General features: G+C 46.4%; 4 protein-coding genes across 4 annotated transcripts; 1 reads left to right on the top strand and 3 right to left on the bottom strand.

Moving 5' to 3' along the window:
- The first annotated feature begins 8,363 nt into the window (after positions 1-8,363).
- On the top strand, positions 8,364-9,007 carry LOC147983006 (uncharacterized). Its single transcript, XM_087539414.1, has 2 exons — positions 8,364-8,794; positions 8,938-9,007. The coding sequence occupies exons 1-2, from the start codon at positions 8,364-8,366 to the stop codon at positions 9,005-9,007; spliced, it is 501 nt and encodes a 166-aa protein (XP_087395540.1).
- Positions 9,008-9,665: 658 nt separating this feature from the next.
- Positions 9,666-12,150, bottom strand: LOC125525315 (uncharacterized). Its single transcript, XM_087540618.1, has 5 exons — positions 12,001-12,150; positions 11,320-11,902; positions 10,886-11,151; positions 10,713-10,796; positions 9,666-10,613 (listed from the first exon to the last, which is right to left on the bottom strand). The coding sequence occupies exons 1-5, from the start codon at positions 12,148-12,150 to the stop codon at positions 9,807-9,809; spliced, it is 1,890 nt and encodes a 629-aa protein (XP_087396744.1). The 3' UTR covers positions 9,666-9,806.
- Positions 12,007-13,902, bottom strand: LOC147983005 (uncharacterized). The gene is made up of 2 exons (XM_087540617.1): positions 13,785-13,902; positions 12,007-13,595 (listed from the first exon to the last, which is right to left on the bottom strand). The coding sequence occupies exons 1-2, from the start codon at positions 13,900-13,902 to the stop codon at positions 12,448-12,450; spliced, it is 1,266 nt and encodes a 421-aa protein (XP_087396743.1). The 3' UTR covers positions 12,007-12,447.
- Positions 13,903-15,852: 1,950 nt separating this feature from the next.
- On the bottom strand, positions 15,853-17,284 carry LOC125535176 (uncharacterized). The gene is made up of 3 exons (XM_048698220.2): positions 17,060-17,284; positions 16,382-16,518; positions 15,853-16,146 (listed from the first exon to the last, which is right to left on the bottom strand). The coding sequence occupies exons 1-3, from the start codon at positions 17,189-17,191 to the stop codon at positions 16,029-16,031; spliced, it is 387 nt and encodes a 128-aa protein (XP_048554177.1). The 5' UTR covers positions 17,192-17,284; the 3' UTR covers positions 15,853-16,028.
- Positions 17,285-22,854: the final 5,570 nt, after the last annotated feature.

The following is a 22,854-nucleotide window of genomic DNA, read 5'->3' as shown; positions in this document are numbered from 1 at the left end:
CTCAGCCCCTGTTGTCTTTTCTTGATCTTCATGTCATCATGTCTAAATTCAAACGAAATTTGAATTGAGGAATTTTCAAAGCCTCGGAAACCTTTTAAAAATGATCATTAAAATCTTCTCAAAGAAGCCCAAGAAAATGTTCCTTTTAAACCTCAAAAAATATTGGCAAGAATAAAATTCAAACCAATATTTTTCGAGGCTTTAAAATATTTATTTTAGGCCTTTGAATTAAGTCAATAACATATTTGAGTTGGACTTATTTCTGTTATATAAGAGATAAAGTTCAAATAATTTTTGTAAGTTGGAATGTGGCCTTGGAATAGTTTCCTGAGCTCACATAAAAATTTACAGAAAGTTCTAAATAATTTGATGCTTCAGATCAAATCTAACAAACTACAGAAAATAGAGAACATAAAAGAAATGTTAGAGAGAGAGGAACCTCATCTGGGCTTACCTGGCGACCCAGCAGAGGCCCAGCCCACTGGCCTCTGCCAGTCACTACCTACCTCCCGCCAGGAGGACAGCGCGTGTGTGGCCGCCGCGCGCGAGCACGTGCCCCACCACCTCCTGGTTTCCGCCGCTGCCCCGACACGTCTGGACAACGCCACGCATCACCCCTGACCCCCTCTCACTCTCTCTCTCTCTCTCTCTCTCGCTCATCCCCCTCCTCTGCTCTCTCTCCCTCTCACCAACGAACGCCACCGCCGCCGCCGTTCGCACCACCGCGGCCATTGCCTCTCCCTCATCATCTCGAGCGGTCCAGAAGCTCCGTCGTGTCGTCCTCGACCTCCTCGCTAAGCTACACAACGCCGGACGCCTCGAAGCACCGTCCCCGACCCCTTCTTCCTCATCGGGTTGCTGGAGATCCCTCTTGCCGCCCTGACTGCTCCGGACCGTCTCCGAGCTCGCCGACCTCCTCGTCCGACTCGCCGTGAGCCTCTAACCCCGTCCATCCCTCTCTTCTTCCCCGTAGGCCATCGTAGCCACCGGACCACCTACGCCCGAACCCGTCGCCACCTGCGCTCGCCACCAACGCGACTCCGGGGACCAAATGGTCCGCCCGACGCGTCCAACCCACTCACCGCATCGCGTAGGCCCCTGCTAGCGCCTCAGCTCGCTAGCTCGAGCACCGCAGCACTGCCGCGCTCACGCCCGAGCTCCGGTCACCGCGACCGAGCTCCTCGTCGTCGCTACCGGCCACCCTAGCTGCAGACACAGCCACCGTTGGACGCGCCGCGTCGTGGCCGTTCCAACGGGACCAGCCTCGCTTGCTCCCGTCGCCGGAATCGCCGGAACGACGAACGTCGCCGCCTCTGCTTACGCCGACGTCAAGTCGCCGGCAGGTTTTGACCCAGTTGGCCGGGTTTGACCATCGTTTGACCCCCAGTGATTCACTGACGTGTGGGCCCGGCCCCTGCTAACTTTTTGTTAATTTAGTAACTAATTTTAGTTAAGCCACTGATTCACTAACATGCGGGCCCCGCCCGACTAATTAAACTAGGTTAGGTTTAATTTATATTAGGATTAGACACAGTCACCGACATGTGGGCCGAGGGCCTTAACTAATCTAGATTAGATTAGTGCTAATTAACTTAGGTTAGTTAGTTAGACACTGACATATGGGTCCCACTAGTCAGGTTTGACCAAGACCGACCTGTTGACCTGCTGACGTCACTCAGACGTCATGCTGATGCAGTAAAGAATTTTCTGGATTTAAAATAATTCAGGAAATTCGAGTAAATAGTTAAAACTTCTAAAAATCATAGAAAATAATCAGTAACTTAGAATGAAATAAATTATACATGAAAAATGATCAAAAAAATCCAATCTTTCCATCTATACCATTTCCATAGATGTTTGAGCAACTTATGCCTTCTGATCAGGTCAAATCAATTAAATGGCATTTGAATAATCACATATGGAGTTGAATTTGAGTCTTTGATTCAAACCAACTTCATTTAATCTGGTTGCTAGTTGCATTAGCTCAAATCACATCATATTGCCATGTCATGATCATGCATCATATTGTCGCATTGCATTTATTGTGTTCCTTCTCTATTGCCGGTATTTGTCCCCTCTTAGTAGACGTGGTTCCGACGATGAGTTCGATGACACCGATGAAGAGCTATACTATCTTCAGAAGTGCCAGGCAAGCAAAAACCCCTTGTTCATTCCGATACAATCCCACTCTCTCGCTCCTTCTCTCTTCTACTACATTAGGATAACAACGATTCAACTGTTACATGATGCGGTAGTTGAACCCCTTTCCTCTGCATGACCTGTCATTGCCATAGTAAATAGATGAAACCCCCTAGCATGAGTAGGAGTTGTTTGAGCCCTGATGTGCCTACTCGTTCATGCTTGTTTGTCATGCCTGCTACTGCTTAGAGTTGAGTCAGGTCTGATTCATTGGGGATGAATTAGAATGTGGTGAACATGTCCTACTATTGAGAGCTAAGTGTGTGAACACGATTTGGTAAAGGTAGCGGTGAGAGGCCATGTAGGAGTACATGGTGGGTTCTCTCATTGAATTTGTCCTCAGGAATTGAGTTATGTGTTTGTGATCCATGAACAACTACTACCACGCATTGGGATGCTTAAGTGCCCCTCTCGACTTATTAACCGCCTCGATCTCTGTCCAGGAGTTGCAACTAGTTTCTGGTGTTTGTAGGTTGTGTTAGTAGTCTACCAAGTGGCACCCGGTACAGGTGGGCTTGAGACAGACTAGGCACCATGGCCGGGTGTACCAAGCGTCGCCCATTTGGTGGGCTTGGGAACCCTGTACACATCGTTTGGGGCCGAGAGCGACACCCCGGCCGGATCTCCTTGTGGATGGAACTCAAATAGGCGATAAACCTGGATTAGAGACTTGTGTGGTTAGTCAGGTCATGGCCGACACCCTCGCCAGGCTTTCGCTTGAAGGTTGCCGAGATACATGACGTGTACATGGCGGTAAGTGGCGAGAGCGTGTGTGAAGAAGTACACCCCTGCAGAGTTAACATCATCTATTCGAATAGCCGCATCCACGGTAAAGGACCTCTGGGTTGCCTATACAGTTCATAGACAAGTGAAAGTGGATACTCTAAAATGCGCAAGATAAGCGTGAGTGCTATGGATGGTGTTCTTGTAGGGAGACGGGAGCGGGTCCATAGTGGCGTATTGATATGGTGAATATGTGGACTCATGTGCGCCACCTCAAAAGAGTTACCAGCAGTCATAGTACAGGATAGCCACTGAGTCAAAGCTGGCTTGCTGAAGTTAAACTTCACCACCCCTTTGTTGACACTGATGCATATGTAGCTAGTTCTGATGTAAGTCTTGTTGGGTACATTTGTACTCACGTTTGCTTAATTTATATTTTTGCAAAGAGACTTCAGTCTCACTAGTAGATCCGCGTGGACTTTGATGTTTAGCTTTTTACCTCAGCTATGGTCTTGTGCCCTCAGCAGGGTCTTGTAGATAGTCAGGCTTCGCAGCCTTTTCATTTGTAGTTGTTTGTACTCATACAAGTTGAGCTTCTGGTTGTGCTTGTTGCTAGTATGACTTGAATGCTGGGTCATCAGACCCATGTTTGTAATATCTGACTCTTCGGAGCCTAATGAATAAATACTTTGAGTTGTAGAGTTTTGTTGTGATGCCATGTTGTATTTTCACATATCGAGCATATTGTGTGTATGATTTGAAATGCTTGGTATGTGTGGGATCCGACAACCTAGTTGTTTGTCCTTGGTAGCCTCTCTTACCGGGAAATGTCTCCTAGTGCTTCCACTAAGCCATGGTAGCTTGCTACTGCTCCGGAACACTTAGGCTGGCCGGCATGTGTCCTTCTTCGTTCATGTGTCTTTCCCCTTCGGGGAAAGGTCACGCGGGGTCTACCGGAGTCCTGTTAGCCTGCTACAGCCCGGATTCTCCGGAGTCCTGTTAGCCCAGCTGCTACAGCCCGGATTCACTCGCTGATGACCGACACGTTCGTTGTTGGGTCATGTATGCCTGTCCCTATAAGTTAGTGCCACTTTGGGTTTACAACTAGTCATGTCGGCCCGGGTTCTCTGTCATATGGATGCTAGCGACACCATCATATACGTGAGCCAAAAGGCGCAAGTGGTCTTGGGCCAGGTAAGGTGGCACCCGTGGGAATACCGTGCGTGAGGCCGCAAAGTGATATGATGTGTTACATGCTAGATCGGTGTGACTTAGGATCGAGGTCCAGACAGCTTTGGTATCAGAGCCTGACTGCCTGTAGGATTACCAAGCCAAACTGGTCGAAGTTGAGTCTAGAAATTCTTTAGTTATGTAAGGGAATTGATTGTGGAAGGGAACGTAAGGATCTTTTTTCTCCTTTACCTTATACCCTTCTGATCCAAGTCATCTTATCCTTCCTACGGGGTTAAGGAACTAGGCTTTTTATTCTTTCTATCAGGATCACGTGTTACTAATCCATAGACTTATAGGATTGATGGATTCAAGCCTCAGTTCAGTTCCTATTACTTCCGTGTGTTCATAGCTGGCCTCAGAACCTTGATATTGCTATGTTAAGTAGTTATGCCACCATTTTTCAAGATGTCTCAAAGCTTTTTGAGCATTTACAGCCGTTATGCTGTCCGAGTCATCCCAGGTCTCTAAATAGTCTGATGCATTTGCAAATTTTTCCTCCCTGTCCTGATGTCCTTTTAGGCCAGATTAATCACACTAATCGTGTGTTGAGGCACTCCATTGCCTCGACATATATGTTGAAGCTATTATTATTACACTAGGATATTTTATAGAACCACCTAGTAATCCAGCCATGCCTTGTATTCCCAGTGTGATAATTCTGGCCATCATTCTCGAAAGCATCTTGTGATGCCATTTAGTTAGTAGGCATTCTATTCCTGGGTTTTTGAACCCGAGATTCACTCTACTTACTTCCTATTGATAGTGTTTGCTCGTTCCTTCAGGGTATTAGTAACCTTTGTGATAGTCTTTGAGGTCTGTGGTATTTCCTTCTTCCAAATACCATGAACTGCTTATGGCAGAAGTTCTTTTGAACCAAAAGATCACAACCAGAGTGCTCTTGATGAGTTCTGTGTTTTGTGACTCTGTCAATCCTACCCTTCTGCATGGGTTATCCGAAAGAAATATGTTGAACTCGTTCGACATGCTAATCTATGCATCCACAACTCAGAAAATCGTATGTCCCTTTGAGTTGTCCCTCTTTGGTTGTTACCTAACCTTCTTCTGTCAATTGTTGGTCAAGAGTAGTTGTGCATTCGTGTTATCAATGCCTATTATTCTTGTGGTCCGTCAATCCGTTCCATCCCAGAATGGCTAGGAGAAACAAACTTCAGTACCTTATCCATCTCGAGGATTGGGTCAAAGTAGTTGTGCTCTGCAGATCAAATGCCAATCCATCTTTTTCTCTATTCTACCCTGGAGTATTACACCACCACCCCCCCCCCCGGTTATGTCAGGATTGTCATGAGAATTGCACCATCTCTTATGAATTATTGACGCAGTGATACTTCTCGTCATCATTGTTTCATTCCTCAGTTCCGCGTTATTGTAACCAGAATGTCGACAAATGAACTATGATGCGTGAAATCAATACTCCTAGAACCCCGTTGCTTGGTAGCTAATGGACAATAATTTCATTCTTAGCGTGTTGGTTATTGAATCATCATCCAAAGATTGATCGTGCTACCTAGTCCATATTTCCCGGTGCACTCTTCGATCAAGAGTTAGGATTGTGTCAATCCCTTTCTTATTTGATCACATCATCTTGCCTCAAAAGCAAGGATGCTCCCGAGCTTAATAACATATCGATGGTTCGTGATTTTCTGAATATCTTCTCGGAAGTATCACCAGGATGTCCCCTGACTGTTATGTTGAGCTTGTGATCAAGTTGGTTTCTTGTAAACCACCCTTTCTCCAAGAATCTGTGTTGGATACCCCTGAGCTAGTTGGTTAAGCTAAACAATAACTTGGAGAGTTGGAAGATAAATGCTAGCCTAAGTTAGTTCGTCTCTAAGGGATATCTTTGTGTTTGTGTGTGCGTATGTTGAAGAAAGATGATACCCCCATCGATTAACCTTCGTGTTCAGTTGTTGGATCTATTGTCTTACCAATCTTTGATTTGAGTATGGGCTATCATCAAATCAAATCAGAACCAACGATATTCATAATGTTGTGTTACTCGTGGTTGATCCCCCGAGCATACACCATTACATCTTTTGGTCTGACCAATACTATCACAATGATCACATAATGGTGGAATTCCAGTGATATGGAAATTTTGATGAGCTGTTATTGAGCCCATCAGCAGCATCTTACCTCCTCCATGATTCATATTGAACATTGAGCTAGTGTTGGAAACTTTGTAAGCATTTTCTTCGTGTTCCGCTCATGAGGTATGTGTTTTGGTGAAAGAAGTGACTTTCTCCAAGTTCACGTGCATTAGGTGTAAGTTGCCGCCATGAATTTGAGAAAGGTTTTTCTTGTTTCCCCTGGAATCATCCCAAATCAGCCATGCATACGTGCGAAGTATTCTATGGTTTAGTAGATTAATTACCTCCACTCCATACGTATTCCCTAGCACACCAAGCCACTGACTGATTTGTTCTAGGAAGAAGAGTTAAATGCTAATCCATGGTAATGCACAAGACTTCGGTATCCTTGATGATGGTTCCCCGCGTGAACTCGGTAGTGTTTCGTTGTAAGACTACTGTGTGGTCATGCTTGTCTGGGACAGCGTGTTCACATGTGTGTAGCAGAACCAGCTCATATTTTGGAGCTTGCTATTGCAGTTCATTCCCGAGAATCTCGCAACAACAGAACAAGAAAAATGCTTCAGACTTGGATGATTTCAGCCATTAGAACATACAAACAGCAGTTCTTCAGTTAGTTAGCAATACAAATATCAGTCTTCAGTTAGTTAGCAATACAAATAGCAATTTTAGTTAGAAATACAAACAGCAGCAATAAATGTTGTACATACATTAGAAAAATTGCTGCTATGTGCGCACTGAATAAAACAGCATTGCAGAGAACCATATGAACTTCCATTCAATAAACATAGAAGAGATAAGGTACAGATTTATGCAAATAAATGAACCAAGAAATTGCTGAGAAGCAACAAACAATGTTGCCATCCTTCCACAGTACGCGTTTCTTCAGATTTTTTAAGAGACAAGGAGCCACTTGTCAATTTAATTCAGTACCACTTGTCATTAAAAGTTCTCGTTCGAATTCAAAAGCAATCGTCCAAGTGTGGAAATTAGGACATTTCACTTGTACACTTAGGCCACAAATACTATAGTTAGCCCAGAAATACTACAGTTCTCTTCTTACATTAATCCCTCACTTTATTAAATTGGCAAGAGATTACAAACTGACCGGATAGTCCTAGTCAGGAATCCAAGAATTACATCAAAGCATGTAAAAGAAGAAATGCTAAGAGCTTCTCTAGCGCAGAGGTGCGCCGCCAAACTTGCTTCGCGTCGAATCCAAAGAAGCTTGAACCCCTGAAAAGTCTTGGCCAACTGCTTAATTTCCCTGAGAGAATTCCTTATTTAACACTGTCTTAAATTTTCTTTCCCTATTTGACACTGAAAATATTTTGCTTCCTTATTTAACACCTTGTCTAAATTTTATGCCCTATATAACACTTCCGTCTATTTTCAGCCTTAACAGTGTTAAATGTCACCAGAAAAGACCTTTTTACCCCTCGTGTGGCATGTGACCAAAATTTAATAGGTAGATGCTAATATTCAAAAACAAAAAAGACAAGTCCATAGCTCGCCCGACCATGCAGCCATGCCGGGGGCTATGTACAGCTGACGAGATAATTGCACGTATCATCCTGGAAGTTGCCGGCGATGTCCAACTCGGTCCCGGAAGTTGAGAACTGATCCACTACGGTCCTGATACGGGGAAAATACGTCCCCAATACGGTCCTGGATGTTGGACGGCCAGTCCTGCGTCTACACGTCGCGTGCGTACATAGGATACGCCTGTATGACATGTCAGCGCCTGGCCCACTCGTCAGAAGGGAGCCCACCAGTCAGCGCGGAGCCCACCCGTCAGTACGCTTGGAGTGGATAAGACGCCGAGCCGCTTCGTCGGTGAAAAAATCCCCAATCTCCCAAACTATCCACCTGCAATCCCTAGCTTCTCCTGCGGTGATGGGCGGCACTAGCGTGACCTCCACCACCATTTTTGTCGACGTTGAGAGCGAAGACGGCGGCAGCGCGGTGGCGGCGGTCGTCGCCGGTGATGGATCCGGGCGTAGCTTGCTGGAGAGGGCTTATCCGCAGGAGGTATGGCGTCGGGGTGAGCCGTGTCTCCGTCCGGAGAGGAGCCGTGTCATGCTGGCCCAGACACCATCTATGGATGCGTTTGAGGGTCGGTACGGCAATTTGGTTCTGCTGGCCACGGTGGTAGGAGACGGCGAGGAGGCAGTGACGCTGGCTGATCTGCTGGCCGCCATCGAGGCCCGTTGCGGTGTGCTGCAGTCGGAGGTGAGCATTGAGGTCGCTTGCCCCCCGCATGACCTATGGCTGTTGTTCTCAACGGAGGAAAAGTGCACGATGGTGCTGCAATCGTCGATGAAGTTCAAGTGTTGCCGCCGGTGGATCCAGTTTCAGCGCTGGGTAAGAGAGATTCGCGCCACCCCGGATGCTCTGGAGTACAAAACGAAGCTCAGTTTGGAAGGGCTCCCGGATCAGGCTTGGTCAATGCAGTCAGTGAAAAGTGTTCTGAAGGATTTAGGCGGCGACCTGATAGAGATCATACGACCAAAGAACAGGCACGAGCTTGAGGTAATCGCATGGCTTCGTGACCCGTCGAAAGTGGGCAAGATGCTGGAAGTGGAGATTTTCGAGCCTAAGCTTGCGCTCTGTACGGATCCTCCTCCGCAATCAGTTGAAGAGTTTGTGGCGATGGAAATGGTGTCGTCTTACGGGCCGTCGTCGCCGAGGAAGAAGAAGACGCTGGTGTATCCTGTCATTTGTCACATCAAGGAGGTGACTGATCGTGGTCCTCTACTCGTCGAAGACCTGCCGGATGCATGGCTTCCGAATGAAGGGGAAGACCTGACACGGACGCACAAATTCAGCACTGTGCTTGGCAAAGTCGATGGCAATGAGGATTGAGCTATCTATCTATCTAACTAGTTGGAGTATCTGTAGTATTCAATCTATGTAATTTGTGAACTGCTGTAGTATTATGTATGTCACTGGGTTATATATTATGTGGGTGCCTCTTTTGTGAATTTGGTATGTAATATTCAGTGCTTGACAGACTATCTATGTATGGATCTCATGCTATGTTGAAAGTTGTTGATCATTATGAAAATGGAGCTCACTGTCACTTCTATCATTATGAAAATGCCGCTCCTGAATATGCAATCCTTTTTTGTATCTATACATACAGTTATGGCAGTAATCCTTCCAAGCACCTCATTTGTCATATCTCCAAATAACAGCACCCAGTTTACATATTACAGAAGAGAGCATATAACAACAACCAGTTTACATACTACAGAAGTAATCATATAAGAAGTCTGACATCCAGTTTGCGTATTACAAAAGCTATCCATTATATTCTGGAGCATATAACAAGTCTTACAGCCAATTTACATACTACAAAAGAAAGCATATTATGAAAGCTATCCAGCAGGATCTGGAGCATGATCACGAGCAGAACATGTTCATTAACACGTTCTACATCTGATCACAAACAGAACACAAAATGAAACCTCCACTTTTCGTTAATTTTCAACCACCCCTAAGTTCATCAAACATGCTAACTTTTCTTGGTTTTTTAAATGTTCACCTGTTTTGACTAGAGCTTGCTCCAGTTCTCTTCATTGTTGTAGTTTTGGACTGACATGCATTCATCCTCTGCTCCTCCACCATTGCTTCTCTGTCTTGTTGTGCCTTCCTCTTATCTGCGTCCTGCAAAGCTACCTGCACTCTTGTAGCTTCCTGCTGGACAGTCTGCTGCTCCCAAGCTCTTTGCCTTGCTGTCTCCTGTGTTTGCAGAAATGGTTGCTGCCTATCAATCTCATCTGCTTGATTTATAAGAAACAATGCCTCTTCTGCATCAAATTTAGTCTTGCAAACTCTTTTTTTCTCTTCAACAATTCTTTGTCTTTCTTCCGCCTTAATTCTTTTTGCCTCTTCTGCTTCTTTTTTCCTTTTCTCCATAGCTTCTCTCCTTTTGTCTGCCATGGCCAGTTTATCCTCTAGGGCCTTTTTTTTATTTTCCTCACTAGCTTTCCTCCTCTCTTCTGCAGCAATTCTTTTTTCTTCAAGTGCAGCCTTCTTTTTCTCCTCTGCAACATGTTTCTTTGCTATTAGGTCATCTTTCTTCTTCTGAGCAGACAACTTGATTTTGTCCTCTTCTTCTTTTAACTTCGCAATGGCTGCATCAAACTTGGCCTGATCTGCTATCTCTCTTCTCCCGGCTGCTGCTCTAAGTCTGGCAAGTGCAACAACCTCTCTCTTCCTGTGCACATCACCAGTTTTTGTTGTTGTAGTAGGTTGAATTGGAGGCTGTGAGAGGGCTTGCTGCTGTATGAAAGCATTCTCAGGTAGTGGGCCATGCACAACTTCCTCTCTCTGCCTTGATTCCCTCTGCATTAGTTAACAATTGTTTTAACTCAGAATCAATACATGCTGTGTGTAAACAGAGTTTGCGCAAAAAGAGTACGTGCAAGCAGTTTTTAAACTTACTTCATGTGTTAAAGTAGCTAGCATCTCTGAATGATACAAAGGTTGTTCATGGTTAAGAACACCAGCTGTCTGAAGATTAATTTCCTGGAAAGTAATAATGCAGAAAGATTATTGGTGCATTAAATGATGTTCTATGAGTAACAGATTTATTGTTTCTTGATCTCGAGATTTACCTGAGTAAGGCCTATTGTTTCTTCATCTGAAGATGACACATCTGGCTCAGCTCGAACTCTATGTCTTCTTGTTTTTTTCTTAGGCTTCAACCCTAACTTCCAGTCCAAGCAACCATTTATGTTATGACCAGCACCTCCACAATATCCACAATGGATGACTGCACCTGCCTTATTGATCTTCACACCTCTCTTTCCCTGCTTCTCTTCTGGTTGTTGTCTCCTATTCCTTGCCCGTCTTCCTTTCTTTTTCTGAAGTGGTGGTGGTATGATTTATCTGCCATTCATATTAGCCCACTCACTCACATCATTGCATGGCATGATAATGTGCTCATATACCTTGCAATAAGTCTCAATAGAGTAACAAGAGTTCACCCTTGATTTTGGTGGTATTTTGTCATATCTAAGAGCAGAGACTCCATGAGAACATGGGATACCTGACAAATCCCATCTTTTGCAGCTACACTTCTCCATTCTTGTGTCCACACTGAAGTCCATACCTCTATCATTGACTACAAACAACCCTTTTCCAGCTGGTGCAGCATGACAAGTTCTTGCAAATTCAATATTCTTATCCAATTTCTTTCTTATCTTTGGACAAATAGTACCATGCCACTTCAAGACCTCTTGTTGTTTTCCATAATTCCTTCCCATGTTTTGGCCCTTGATCCTCTGACACATGCTTATAATTGGCATCTCCCTAGCCTCCAGGATGTACCTATTGAACACCTCACAATTGTTATTGAGCAGCACATCACACTTTGGGAAATCATTTTGATAAGCCCTGACCCATGTTTTAGGATCCAACTCATCCAGCCAGTCATGGGCCTCTTTGCTGAGAACTAACATTTGGTTCATATTTTCCCTAAACCTTCCCTCTGTAGTACTTCTAGCACATTTCCATAGCTGGTTCTTTAAGGCCTCTCCCTTGAAATTCTTGTTGAAATTCTGCCATAGATGCCTCACATAGAATCTGTGTGGTGAAAGTGAGAACAATTCCTTCACTGCTTTCAGTAAACCCTACAAAAACAATGACATTTCACACATTATAAACATGCAAAGGAAATCACATAAGTTCTGATACATACTGAAATAAGCAAAAAATGCAAAGGAATTACTTTTTGCTTGTCAGACATGATGGTCCAGAGATCTGTGTTATGTATGCCAAGATCTTGCTTCAATGCAGTCAAGAACCATCTCCAGGCTTTTGTATCTTCACTTTGCACTACTGCATGAGCCACAGGAATTATGCAATCATTAGGATCCATTCCTACAGCACTTAAAAGCACACCTCCATATTGTGTCTTCAAGTGACAGCCATCGAGGAAAATGATAGGCCTACAAGCAGATAAGAAGCCCCTTTTGCATGCATCAAATGAGAAGTAACATTTTTGAAATTGCCCCTCTTCTGAAAGTTCAACAAAGAAAGTGCTACCAGGATTAGATCTCCTCAGCTCATTTGCATAGTCCCACAACAAGTTGTATTGTGCAATCTCATCACCATATATCATATCATATGCAATCTTCCTAGCTCTCCCTAACTTTCCCCTTTTAATTGTCATATTCTAATCTTCTTGCACAAAACCTGCTAAGGCCTTCAATGAAATCCTCTCACATGCCCTAATCTTGTCGACAAATTTGTGAGCAATATACCTAGCTGTAAAGGCTGTAACTTGCCACTTCTTCTCACAAGTATGCTCACCATTGAATGTCTTCACCATTATCGAATTTGTCCTATTATCACAAGATGCATAAAGATACCATGGGCATCCTTTCTCACACTTTGCACCAAGCCTTGTTTTGTCATTCTTTGGGAATGTGATGTTCACTCTCTCTTTGCAACTGTACTCTCTAACTGCTTTCCTCAAGAGCTCGACTGAAGAGAACAATTGGCCTGCATGGAACTTGGGCTCATGCATATCAGCAGCTGTAAATGATTTGAAATTGAATTTCATTTCATCTTGATCTGAATCTGGAGCATCCAATTCCTCATCTTCAGAGTTGCACTCTTCCACCACCTTCTTCCCTTTCCTATCTTGCAGAGGGTGTAGCTGCTCCTGCAACAAATCCTCATCCCCATCCTCCAAGTCATAGTCACTGTCAATAATTTCAGGAATATAATCACTGTCAGAAGTATCTGAATCTGCATACTGTTCTTCCTGCTCTTCTATATTTTGTTTTCTTGGTCTCAGTCTGTCAAAGAATTGGTCATGACTCTGAATTTCATGACTTTCATCCACAACACTACAAGATGTGTTGCTTTCATTGACATCTCTGTTATCATTTGCATTGCTTGACTTCTTCATTGGACTGAAAACAACTGGCATTTGTGTTACTGGATTAGCCACAACATCATCCCATCCAGCTCCTCCTCCAGAAATATGTCTGTCCAAATGATCGAGGTATATCATTTGAAATTGGTGCCCTCGATTAAGCGTTAGATACATACAATCTACGTCAACATCATTGGACAAAAGCCTGGCACCACCTTCATTTAGCTGACAACCAGGGGGCAACCAATACATATCGATTCTACCTCTCTTTTCATAACCCAAGTGCTCAACTAATTCTTCAAACAATTTGTAATATGCACTCTCCACCTGACAGTAATCATAGCAAACCTTTTTGCCATCCAAATAACACCTATTCTGCCCACTGCCAAAGAAAAATCCTCCATGGATTACCTCAACAGTGAACAATCGAGAATCCTTTGCTGCAAACAAAAATCATTGAAAGTTCAATCTTTTTGTCGTACTTTACCCAAACCCTAACAAATTTCCCTCCAAAGTGCATGAAATTGGCATAAACAAATGAGATTATATGTGCACACAACCTAATTAGAACTAAAATTGTAGATTTCAGGCACAAAACCATCTCTACGTTCTTGGGCGACGAATCATACCGTACGTTGGAGCCGCCTCGCTGTTGGGCCGCCGTCGCGGGCCCTCCATCGCCGCTGAATCCCGTCCTACAGGTTGCGGCGCCGTCGCAGTCCCTTCCACCACCGCAGCAACTACCATCGAAAGGCCATCGGGTCGCAGATCATCCGCCGCCGCACCCTATCCCACTACTCTGCTTCCTACTCTGTTTTCGGTTCGTGGACACACGAAGGATCGAGAAAAGACAGCGAGACGGGGATGGGGGGCAAGGGGTGGGCTCCGTGCTGACTGGTGGGCTCCCTTCTGACGAGCGGGCCAGGCGCTGACGTGTCATACGGGCGTATCCTATGTACGCACGCGACGTGTAGACGGAGGACTGGCCGTCCAACATCCAGGACCGTATTGGGGACGTATTTCCCCGTATCAGGACCGTAATGGATCAGTTCTCAACTTCCGGGGCCGAGTTGGACATCGCCGCAACTTCCAGGATGATACGTGCAATTATCTCTACAGCTGACTAGCATGGAACTCCAACACATACACACACGCGACACACTTTTTCTGTACACGTCGTCGACCATCCATCACAAAACCATTGTAACTCATGCCAAATACAATCGCCATCAATCGATCTGCATCGTGACGTGTACGTGTGTGTGCCTGCTAGTCCAAGCTAGCTAGCTCGGCTAGAATCGATCAAGCTTCCTACGTGAGCATCGTTTCTACGTCCAGCCCGGCGTACTAAGTTACCAAGCGAGTTTTTGTCTTTCTACACGGACGCGGCTCACGTACGGCCCACACATTGACGTGTGGGCCGTGACCCACCCGTCAGCGGCCCAACGGCAGGGGGGCGTACGTCAGGGGACCGGCTCCTACACGTGTTGCTGTCGCCAATAGCACCGGCCAGGAACCTCATCGAAGTACTTCGTACAGTAGCATCGGCATACTGTAACCTTAGCCAACATACATGAGGGTAAAAAAGATTTTTTTACATGTAAGTTAACAACGCTAGACGGAAAAATGGATGGAAGTGCTATAAAGGGCATAAAATTTAGAATCGATGTTATTTAAAAAAGAAAAAAGTTTTCAATGTCAAATAGGGAAACAAAATTTAACACAGTGTTAAAGAAGGAATTCTTTCAATTTCCCTCATAACATGTGCCCCATTCAACCGGATAGCACCAGGCTTATGCCACAAGTTCACTACATCAGAACAGTCCATTTGCATGATAATATGTTCATTCCCAAAATACTATCTAACGAATTTCCATGCTAGAGCAAATCAACATCATCACAAGGTGGTGCCGTCAAGAGTTGGGTGAAACTGGCATACCATTGCACACATGAAACTCCTTTGTCGGTTTCATACTTCTCTACTTGTGCTTGAGGCTGGACACCATCCATTTATTTTGTTGCACACCAATCTTTTTCTTTGGCTGCCAATGAAAATTATAGTAATTTGCTACCCCTCGTCGCTTTCCTCTGCTTTTCGCCGCCATAGCCTAGCCCCCGTCCGCCGAATCTGCTACTGGTTGGAGCATCTCTTGCAAATCCGGTATATCCCTGTCCTATAAAATATACCGCAAAATGTCTTCTAGGAGTTTCTAGGATGTCTTTTAGGAGTTTTTAGGCTGCGATATGTGCGAGAGCAGAACAAATCCCCGTAAATTGTTGACAGAACAAAATAAAGCCCCCTGGACTCAATACAAACTGCAATTGGGACATTTGTCCCGGTCGAGCTCTCGTGCAAGATCTGCCATGGGCAGGGAGGTCACAGCTCCGCCACTCGCTGCCGAACCACCACGAAACCACCGCCCACACGCCATCGCCTCTCCAGGCTCGGCTACGGCCAGCGGCCAGTGCTCGCGTCTCTCGCAGCAATGCCTCCTTGCGCGGCAGCAGCTCGAGCAGCGACGGCAGGTGGATATAGCAGATTCGGCCCCAACTATGCAGGAGCCCGCAATTTTTTTTACAAACAAGTGATTTTCCAGTATGTTTGCGCGCTGCAACTCCTCTTCACAGACATTTCCACGGCATAGTTCCGGGCTTGGTTGCGTTCTTTTATCTCTCCGATAGAAAAAAGAATGGATATGCTCAAACACGTGCTTCTACGTCCATTAAGATAAATATATAATTCCAAACAAGACAAACACATATATACTTCACCTCAGAAAGTGGGTTAAGCCTAGCATACATGCACAAACAACGATTGGATTTCTAACCCCACTAATAAATTAGGATTTCTTAACCAACCAGGAGAGATGATACTACAGAGACAAAAATTTCAGAACACTTATAGGCACCAGCACAATAAGAGCAACATTGACCACCTTCTGCATGTTATGCAGCCTCCTGTGGAAATTTGCCAAGTCCTCCTTGCAACGCCTGCAAAGAGTCAATGTGTTAGAAGATACAAAGTTACCTATTATTATTTTTCACAACTTACACACAAGTATTATTACATATTGTTCTGCAACTAGGTTTATCTTAGAAAAAACACATATGAGCACTACTTTGCGTCTAAAAAACTAGAGTAGCCTTGCTCAATAAACATCGTCCAGAAACAGTACTAGTAGGGTAAAAAGGCTCGTTCAGTTGTATACTGTATTAAGGAATTTACCTCCCAACTAAATCCATATCATCCAAATTCTTGGATATATCCTTCATACTCTGGTCAAACTCTGCAGTCATGTGCTTTATTTCCTCGCGCTGTTTGGCCAGCGTTTTATCATCATCAGAATAAACCACTTGACCCCCCTATAAAAATTTGAAGGACATGTGTTACAAATGCTGGAAATTCATAAAGAAGTTGCAATACAGTGAATACATCACGGATGCCTCTCAAGGCGGATGAAAGATGCAATAATTTTTTTTTTGTCTTGGTCTACCGCCAAATCTAAATAAGTGTAAACACTAGTGACTTAATAAAGGAACATCTCACCATCCGAACATCCACTAAAAAGTAGTACTTCCTCCGTCCCAAAATTCTTGTCTTAGATTTGTCTAAATACGGATGAATCAAGTCATGTTTTAGTATTAGATACATCCGTATCTAGACTAATCTAAGACAAGAATTTTGGGACGGAGGGAGTACAAGGGTGATTGATTTCTCTAAAAAGATGATACTAGAGGGGGGAAAGGCGCAAAACCGCACCAGCTGGGATCAGATCTAACTTGGGGTGACTGATTTCTCTAACAAGTTGTAAATTAGATGAAACTGGAGAAAAATTAGAGCAAAACCGCACCAGCGGGGATCGGATCTAACATGGATTGCGAGAAATCGAACAGAGCTACTTACCGTGCCACCGTGGGACATGAGGCGAGAACCCGCCGCCGGCGAGAGCGCGTGGACCGGCCCCATACGGGGGGCCACCGGCGGTGACCTGGCACCGAGGGCCGGCAACTTCCTGACGAGGGAGCGCAGCGCCATCAGGTCTAGCGGCGGCGGCGGCGGCGGCGGATTCTAGGGCTGCCTGGACTGTTTCGCTTCCCAGGAGGATAGACACGAACAGGGATATATATGCCAGGACTGTGAACGGGCCAACTGGACTTGTTAGCGCAGGCCCATACCAGCCCAACTCGATCCCGATAAAGAAATCTTCTCAAGTGCAATAATAATTAGAGAAAGAGTTACATCGAAAAGAAAAGAAAAAAGGTAATCGGAGAAAGATTATCTTACGACATACAGTACGTATAATACAGTACGTACGGCTCCACCAGTTTGCTTGCCCGAGACGCTAAAGTTTCTGCGTCAGTTTAACAATAATGCGTCCCTAGCGGTCCACCGACTTCATCCGACAACAAATTGCCAAAATCATTAATTAAGGAGTACTCGCTGCAAAAAACACTCCACCTTTCCAGGTCACGACAAGTGGTGCATATGCAGCGCGCCACTTGTCGCAACCTGCGAGTTTTCCTTTTTTTCGTAAATCCGTTTATTTAAAACGTTTTATCTTTTAAACCATGCGTCTAAATCTCAAATCGTTTGTTACGTCCAGATAATTAAACTACAGTAATTCCACGCTAATGATACCACGTCACCTCAGTTACTGTTGATAAACCCGCGTTGATTCGGCATTGATTCAAATTCAAATTCAAAATCAAATCAAACGGTAAAGGTTTTCAAATGTTTAAACTAAAATGTTCAGATTGTGCCAAATAGTGCATAGGAAATTATGGTGGAAAATTCACACATTTATAAAGTAGTTAAATGCACTATAATAAATAAAGCAGTGGTAAAACTATTATTTAAATGCTCTTAAATAAATAAACAAATACAAACTACTTTAATTAATGTGCCAAGTTATTTGTGGAAGTGGAATATTTAGTAATACTAATTTAGAGACTCTTATTGTATTTTATTTAAACTAAAGCAATTAAAGATTAGAAGAACAGAAAAGAAAAACAAAACTAAATACAAAAATAGGAAAAGGGAGAACCCCACCCCACACTAGACTTCGGCCCACCAGGCCGCCTTGCCGGCCCAACCGGCCGCGCCCCCACTCCCTTATCCTATCCCCACTCCCCTGAACCCTAGCTCACTCCCCACTTCCCCCACTCCCTTGCCCCCCCCACTCCCCGACCCCTTCTGGATCGAGGCAGCACCCTCGGCGCCCGGCGGCCCGCTGCCTACGCTGTCGTCCCCCATCGCCAGGCACTCGCCGGACCCCGTCGGAGCCGCCCCCCATCGCCAGGCGCTCGCCGGACCCCGTCGGAGCCGTTCCCCATCACCATGCGCTCGCCGGACCTTGTCGGAGCCGTCCCATCGTCTCTCCCTCGCCCTTCCCCAACGCTCAAGATCTCGCCCGAAAACCGCAGACGCCGCGGCCACGCCGCCCCGTCTGGACCTCGCTGGATCGCCACCTCACCGGAGCTGCCCTGCCGTCGCCTCCGACAACGCACGTCGTCCCCGTCTTCCACCCCGAGCCCCGCAGCCCTAGTCCCTACGGCCCCTCGGTGAGGAACCTCGGTCGTCCTCCCCCGCTCTGACCCCGCACGACTGCGCCCGGTCATGCCTCCGCTCGCACACAGCTCGTCCTCTCCCCTGCTCACCGCTCGGGGCCGCGCCGAGCGCCCCTACACGCGCCTGTGCGCGCCCACCCGCGCCCCATGGCCGCGTCCTCGGTCATCGCTGTCGGCCTCCGCGTCCGCCCTATCTCCTCTGCTGCGCTCGCCAGCGTTGCCTCGCTCCGCACCTTGTCGCATGGCCGCGCCCGGGTCCCGTCCCCGCTCGCGCTTGCTCACCTGGCCACCGTCCGCCCCTGCTCGCCGCGGCCCGCAACTGCCGCTGCTACACTCCACGGCGGCCGCCTGCTGTCCCGCTCGCCGCGCCGCCCTACTCCGGCTGCGGCCGTGGCCGCCGGCGCCGGGCCGCAGCGCCCGCACGGGCAAAGCCCGTAACCCACGCGCCCGCAGCGCTCGTGCGCCCGAATCGCCCAGCACCCGTTTGGCCCTATGGGCCACTGCCAAACGGGGCCCACTGCCCAGAACGTAAAAAAATGAAAATGAAATTAGTAAAAGTAATAATTAATTAATTAGTGAATTAATTAAGTTAATTAATTTGGTTTAACTAAACTAATTAGAATTAGTTAACCTAATCAAGTAATTAAGCTAACTAACCTGTTTAGTTAATCTCAGTCAATGACAAATGGGACCCACCCGTCGGCTTGACTGGTCAACGGTCAAAGCTGACCGCTGATGTCATGCTGACGTCATAAATACAATTTTGAATTAAAATAATCAAATAAATTCTAAAAATGATTAAATCTTTTAAAATTAATATAAAATAAACCGTAGCTCGGATGGAAAAACTTTGTACATGAAAGTTGCCCAGAACGACGAGACGAATCCGGTTAAGCAGCCCGTTTGTCCGCCACACATCCCTAGCATAGCAAACACGCAACTTTCCCCCTCCGGTTCATCTGTCCGAAAACATGGAACACCGGGGATACTTTCCCGGATGTTTCCCCGCTTCGCCGGTATCACCTACCACTACGTTAGGTCACCCCTAGCACCGCATATTGCCGTGTCTTGCTTTGTGTTACATTTGATTGCTCTGTTATTTATTGTGTTCCCCCCTCCATTACTTCTTTCCGGTAGACTCTGAGGCCGGTGCCGATGTCCGTGTGTTCGACTACACCGAAGATGACCCCTCCTTCTTGCTAGAGCAACCAGGCAAGCCCCCCCCCCCCCCGCTTGATCACCAGATATCGCCTATTCTTCTCTACTACTTGCATTAGAGTAGTGTAGCATGTTACTTCTTTCGGTTAATCCTATTCTACTGCATAGCCTATCATTGTTGCTACAGTTGTTACCCTTACCTGCTATCCTACTGCTTAGTATAGGATGCTAGTGTTCCATCAGTGGCCCTACATTCTTGTCTGTCTGCCATGCTATACTATCGGGCCGTCATCACTAGGGAGGTGATCACGGGTATATACTATATACTTTTTATACATGACACATGTGGTGACTAAAGTCGGGTCAGCTCGTTGAGTACCCGCAAGTGATTCTGATGAGGGGGCTGAAAGGACAGGTGGCTCCATCCCGGTAGAGGTGGGTCTGGGTTCCTGACGGCCCCCGACTATTACTTTGTGGCGGAGCGACAGGGCAGGTTGAGACCACCTAGGAAAGAGGTGGGCCTGGGCCTGGTCGGCGTTGTAGTGGCCGTAACCGTCCGGACGTCGTGAGGCAGGCAAGCCGGAAGGGGAGCAGCTACCTGGTCGCCGGGGCCGGAGCTGCCCGGTGGAGTACGCCGGCAGCGAAGGACACCGGAGAGATGCGGGCCTACAGCCGTCGGGGTTGGAGCAGCGCCAGCAAGGACCCACTGTGAGGGGCCCCGAGCCAGCCACAACCACGCACGCATCACTGCCTCTGCGCAGGAGCCGTCACCGAGCTCAGGTGGACGGAGGGCCGCCGGAAACGAGGGGGTCGCCTGCACGGGAGGCAGGCCGCGAGCGCCCCGCGACCGGCCGCTCCACCGGCAGGTAGGGTCGAGCAACACCTGGTGGGGGTGAGAGGGGCCCGAGATTCGCCTGGAGGATCGCCGGGTCACGGGCGGAGGGGATGGAGGCGCGTGGGGAGGAGTCCGCGGCGACCGATGAAGACGGGGGAGGGGGTCCGCCGCTGGCCGGAGATGCGTGGGACAAGGCTGTCGCCCGTCGGAGCAGCAGGGGGCGGGCGCCGCCACGGCAAGATCAAGGCGCGGGGTGCGGGGTTGGAGGCGAGCGGGATTGAGATCCGCCCCGCCGCCGCCTTCCTGGGGTCCGGCAGCGACAATGCGGGGGAGGCCGGCGGCGGGGGCTATAAACGAAGGCCGCTAGGGTTCCCCCGTGCCGCCAGAGGAGGGCAACACGGGGGTTGTGGGGGAAAGGGAGGGGCAAGGAGTGCAAACATTTTATACATATATAGTGAAGGCATTGGTCGTAAGGGAAATGGTTGGTGAGATTCAGGGTACAGATGCCACCAAGAGCTAATAAGTATTTCACCAGAGATCCAATGCTTTTCTTTTGACGTGTTTGGATCCCTAATTCATTAGTGTAGGGAGGATATAAGCGAAAATCTATCTCTACACCCGAGCTCATCTGCACCTGCGCTGACGAAAAAAATAAAAACAAATACTAGAAAAATTATGGTATTTGGAGCCGGTCTTTTTTGCTGAGAGCTGCTCAGATGTCCAAATGACTTCAAATTTGGAGCCAGTCTCACGCATCAAATTTCTACCACACAAAAAAATTGGAATTTTTTGAACGAATTTTTTTAACAGGGTGTAGATGAGCCTGGGCACCGAAATGCCCTACTCGGACATAAGTTGTCTTTTTCACAAGCAGACTTACAAAACACAAGGGAAATGGGCTTGTGTGAGGATCATGTGACTTGCCCATTGGCAGTCACACTGTAACATGCGGCCATGTATCAGGCATCCAAACCATATCCAACGGACAGCGTCGCTCTAAAGCAAAACATCCTTCACACTTAACCCCGGGCATCTATCCAGCACAACTGAACAAGAAAAATGCTTCAGACGCGTGCATAATTGACTAGTAGCTGCAGAGAAAGAAAAACGCATTGAGTAATTTCAGCAACTAGTGCTATGAGTGAACCGTATAAGACAAAGAAAAATACTTCAGACTTTGCTACTAGGCATCTATCCAGCACATCGTCTTGTCGATTTGTGTTGCAAACTTTCTTTTCCAGACATGATGTCTAAAATATCCTGTTACCAACCAGATCTAAATCTCAGGCAGATATGATGGTTGGAACATTCCCAGCAATTGCATTTTGTTCCCAGCTTGCACCGTCATTGTGCCAATTTCCCATGAGCTGCCCTTTCTCAGCAGTTGTTGTCTAGGATCATCTTCAAAGATGGTCCTACCATGGGTCCCATCCATTTCCGATGATAAGCAAAATCATCCATTGCGTTTTCTTCAACAAGGTAGTCCACATCATCCATTCTAGTCCGAGTATGTCATTCTTTCGAACTCCTTCAAATGATCAATTGTGATTGCCTTAGGCTGGTAAGAAGTGTTTCAATGATCTATGTATCAAAAGTAATTCTTTTTGCCACTTAAGGGAGTAACTCCACAAGTCACCTTCCCTAAGGTGCCCATTTGGAATCATGGCAATTATTTCATCGCTATCCTGAAATCATGCACTATCTCCTTTAGTATGGAATTTTTGCCTACCCAATTGAACCTTTTCATCTACCTTTTTCCATTGCTCCCGATGTGCATTTTATGCCTCAACTCAAGAGATGTTCCTACGTCTCACTCCATGAGTTGATATTGGGTTGTTCGATCTTCGAGAAGATTGTCATCAATGTGTTGGGTTAAGATCTCGAAAGCAAAGATGTCAAGATCAATTTGAAGCAATGAATCAACATCTTCGAGAAGGGCAACTGGATCATGAAGATCGTGTTAGCTTTGTGTCCATCTGTCTTCTTACCTCATGTCTTGAATCTCGGGACGAGATTCTTGTTTAGTGGGGGTGAGTTGTCACAACCCTAGCTCAGCCTCTCTTGTCTTTGCTTGATCTTCATGTCATCATGTATAAATTCAAACGAATTTTGAATTGAGGAATTTTCAAAGCCTCAGA

Source organism: Triticum urartu, chromosome 2A, assembly GCF_056163025.1.
Source record: "Triticum urartu cultivar PI428250 chromosome 2A, HENAU_Tu73, whole genome shotgun sequence".
NCBI classification, from domain to species: domain Eukaryota; kingdom Viridiplantae; phylum Streptophyta; class Magnoliopsida; order Poales; family Poaceae; genus Triticum; species Triticum urartu.
Note: the sequence above shows the minus strand (reverse complement) of the source record. Positions and strands in the feature narration are given on the sequence as shown.

What these genes read in the sequence shown, in the direction of transcription:
- LOC147983006 (XM_087539414.1), top strand. Translation starts at nt 8,364, where the DNA reads ATGGATGCGTTTGAGGGTCGGTACGGCAATTTGGTTCTGCTGGCCACG. An exon ending in AAGAACAGGCACGAGCTTGA is followed by an intron (nt 8,795 to 8,937) that starts GGTAATCGCATG and finishes TGTCGTCTTACG; the next exon opens with GGCCGTCGTCGCCGAGGAAG.
- LOC125525315 (XM_087540618.1), bottom strand. Translation starts at nt 12,150, where the DNA reads ATGGATCCTAATGATTGCATAATTCCTGTGGCTCATGCAGTAGTGCAA. An exon ending in CAAAAGATGGGATTTGTCAG is followed by an intron (nt 11,152 to 11,319) that starts GTATCCCATGTT and finishes GCAGATAAATCA; the next exon opens with TACCACCACCACTTCAGAAA. An exon ending in AAACAATAGGCCTTACTCAG is followed by an intron (nt 10,797 to 10,885) that starts GTAAATCTCGAG and finishes ATTACTTTCCAG; the next exon opens with GAAATTAATCTTCAGACAGC.
- LOC147983005 (XM_087540617.1), bottom strand. Translation starts at nt 13,902, where the DNA reads ATGGTAGTTGCTGCGGTGGTGGAAGGGACTGCGACGGCGCCGCAACCT. An exon ending in CGAGGCGGCTCCAACGTACG is followed by an intron (nt 13,596 to 13,784) that starts GTATGATTCGTC and finishes TTTTGTTTGCAG; the next exon opens with CAAAGGATTCTCGATTGTTC.
- LOC125535176 (XM_048698220.2), bottom strand. Translation starts at nt 17,191, where the DNA reads ATGGCGCTGCGCTCCCTCGTCAGGAAGTTGCCGGCCCTCGGTGCCAGG. An exon ending in TCATGTCCCACGGTGGCACG is followed by an intron (nt 16,519 to 17,059) that starts GTAAGTAGCTCT and finishes AAATTTTTATAG; the next exon opens with GGGGGTCAAGTGGTTTATTC. An exon ending in GATATGGATTTAGTTGGGAG is followed by an intron (nt 16,147 to 16,381) that starts GTAAATTCCTTA and finishes GACTCTTTGCAG; the next exon opens with GCGTTGCAAGGAGGACTTGG.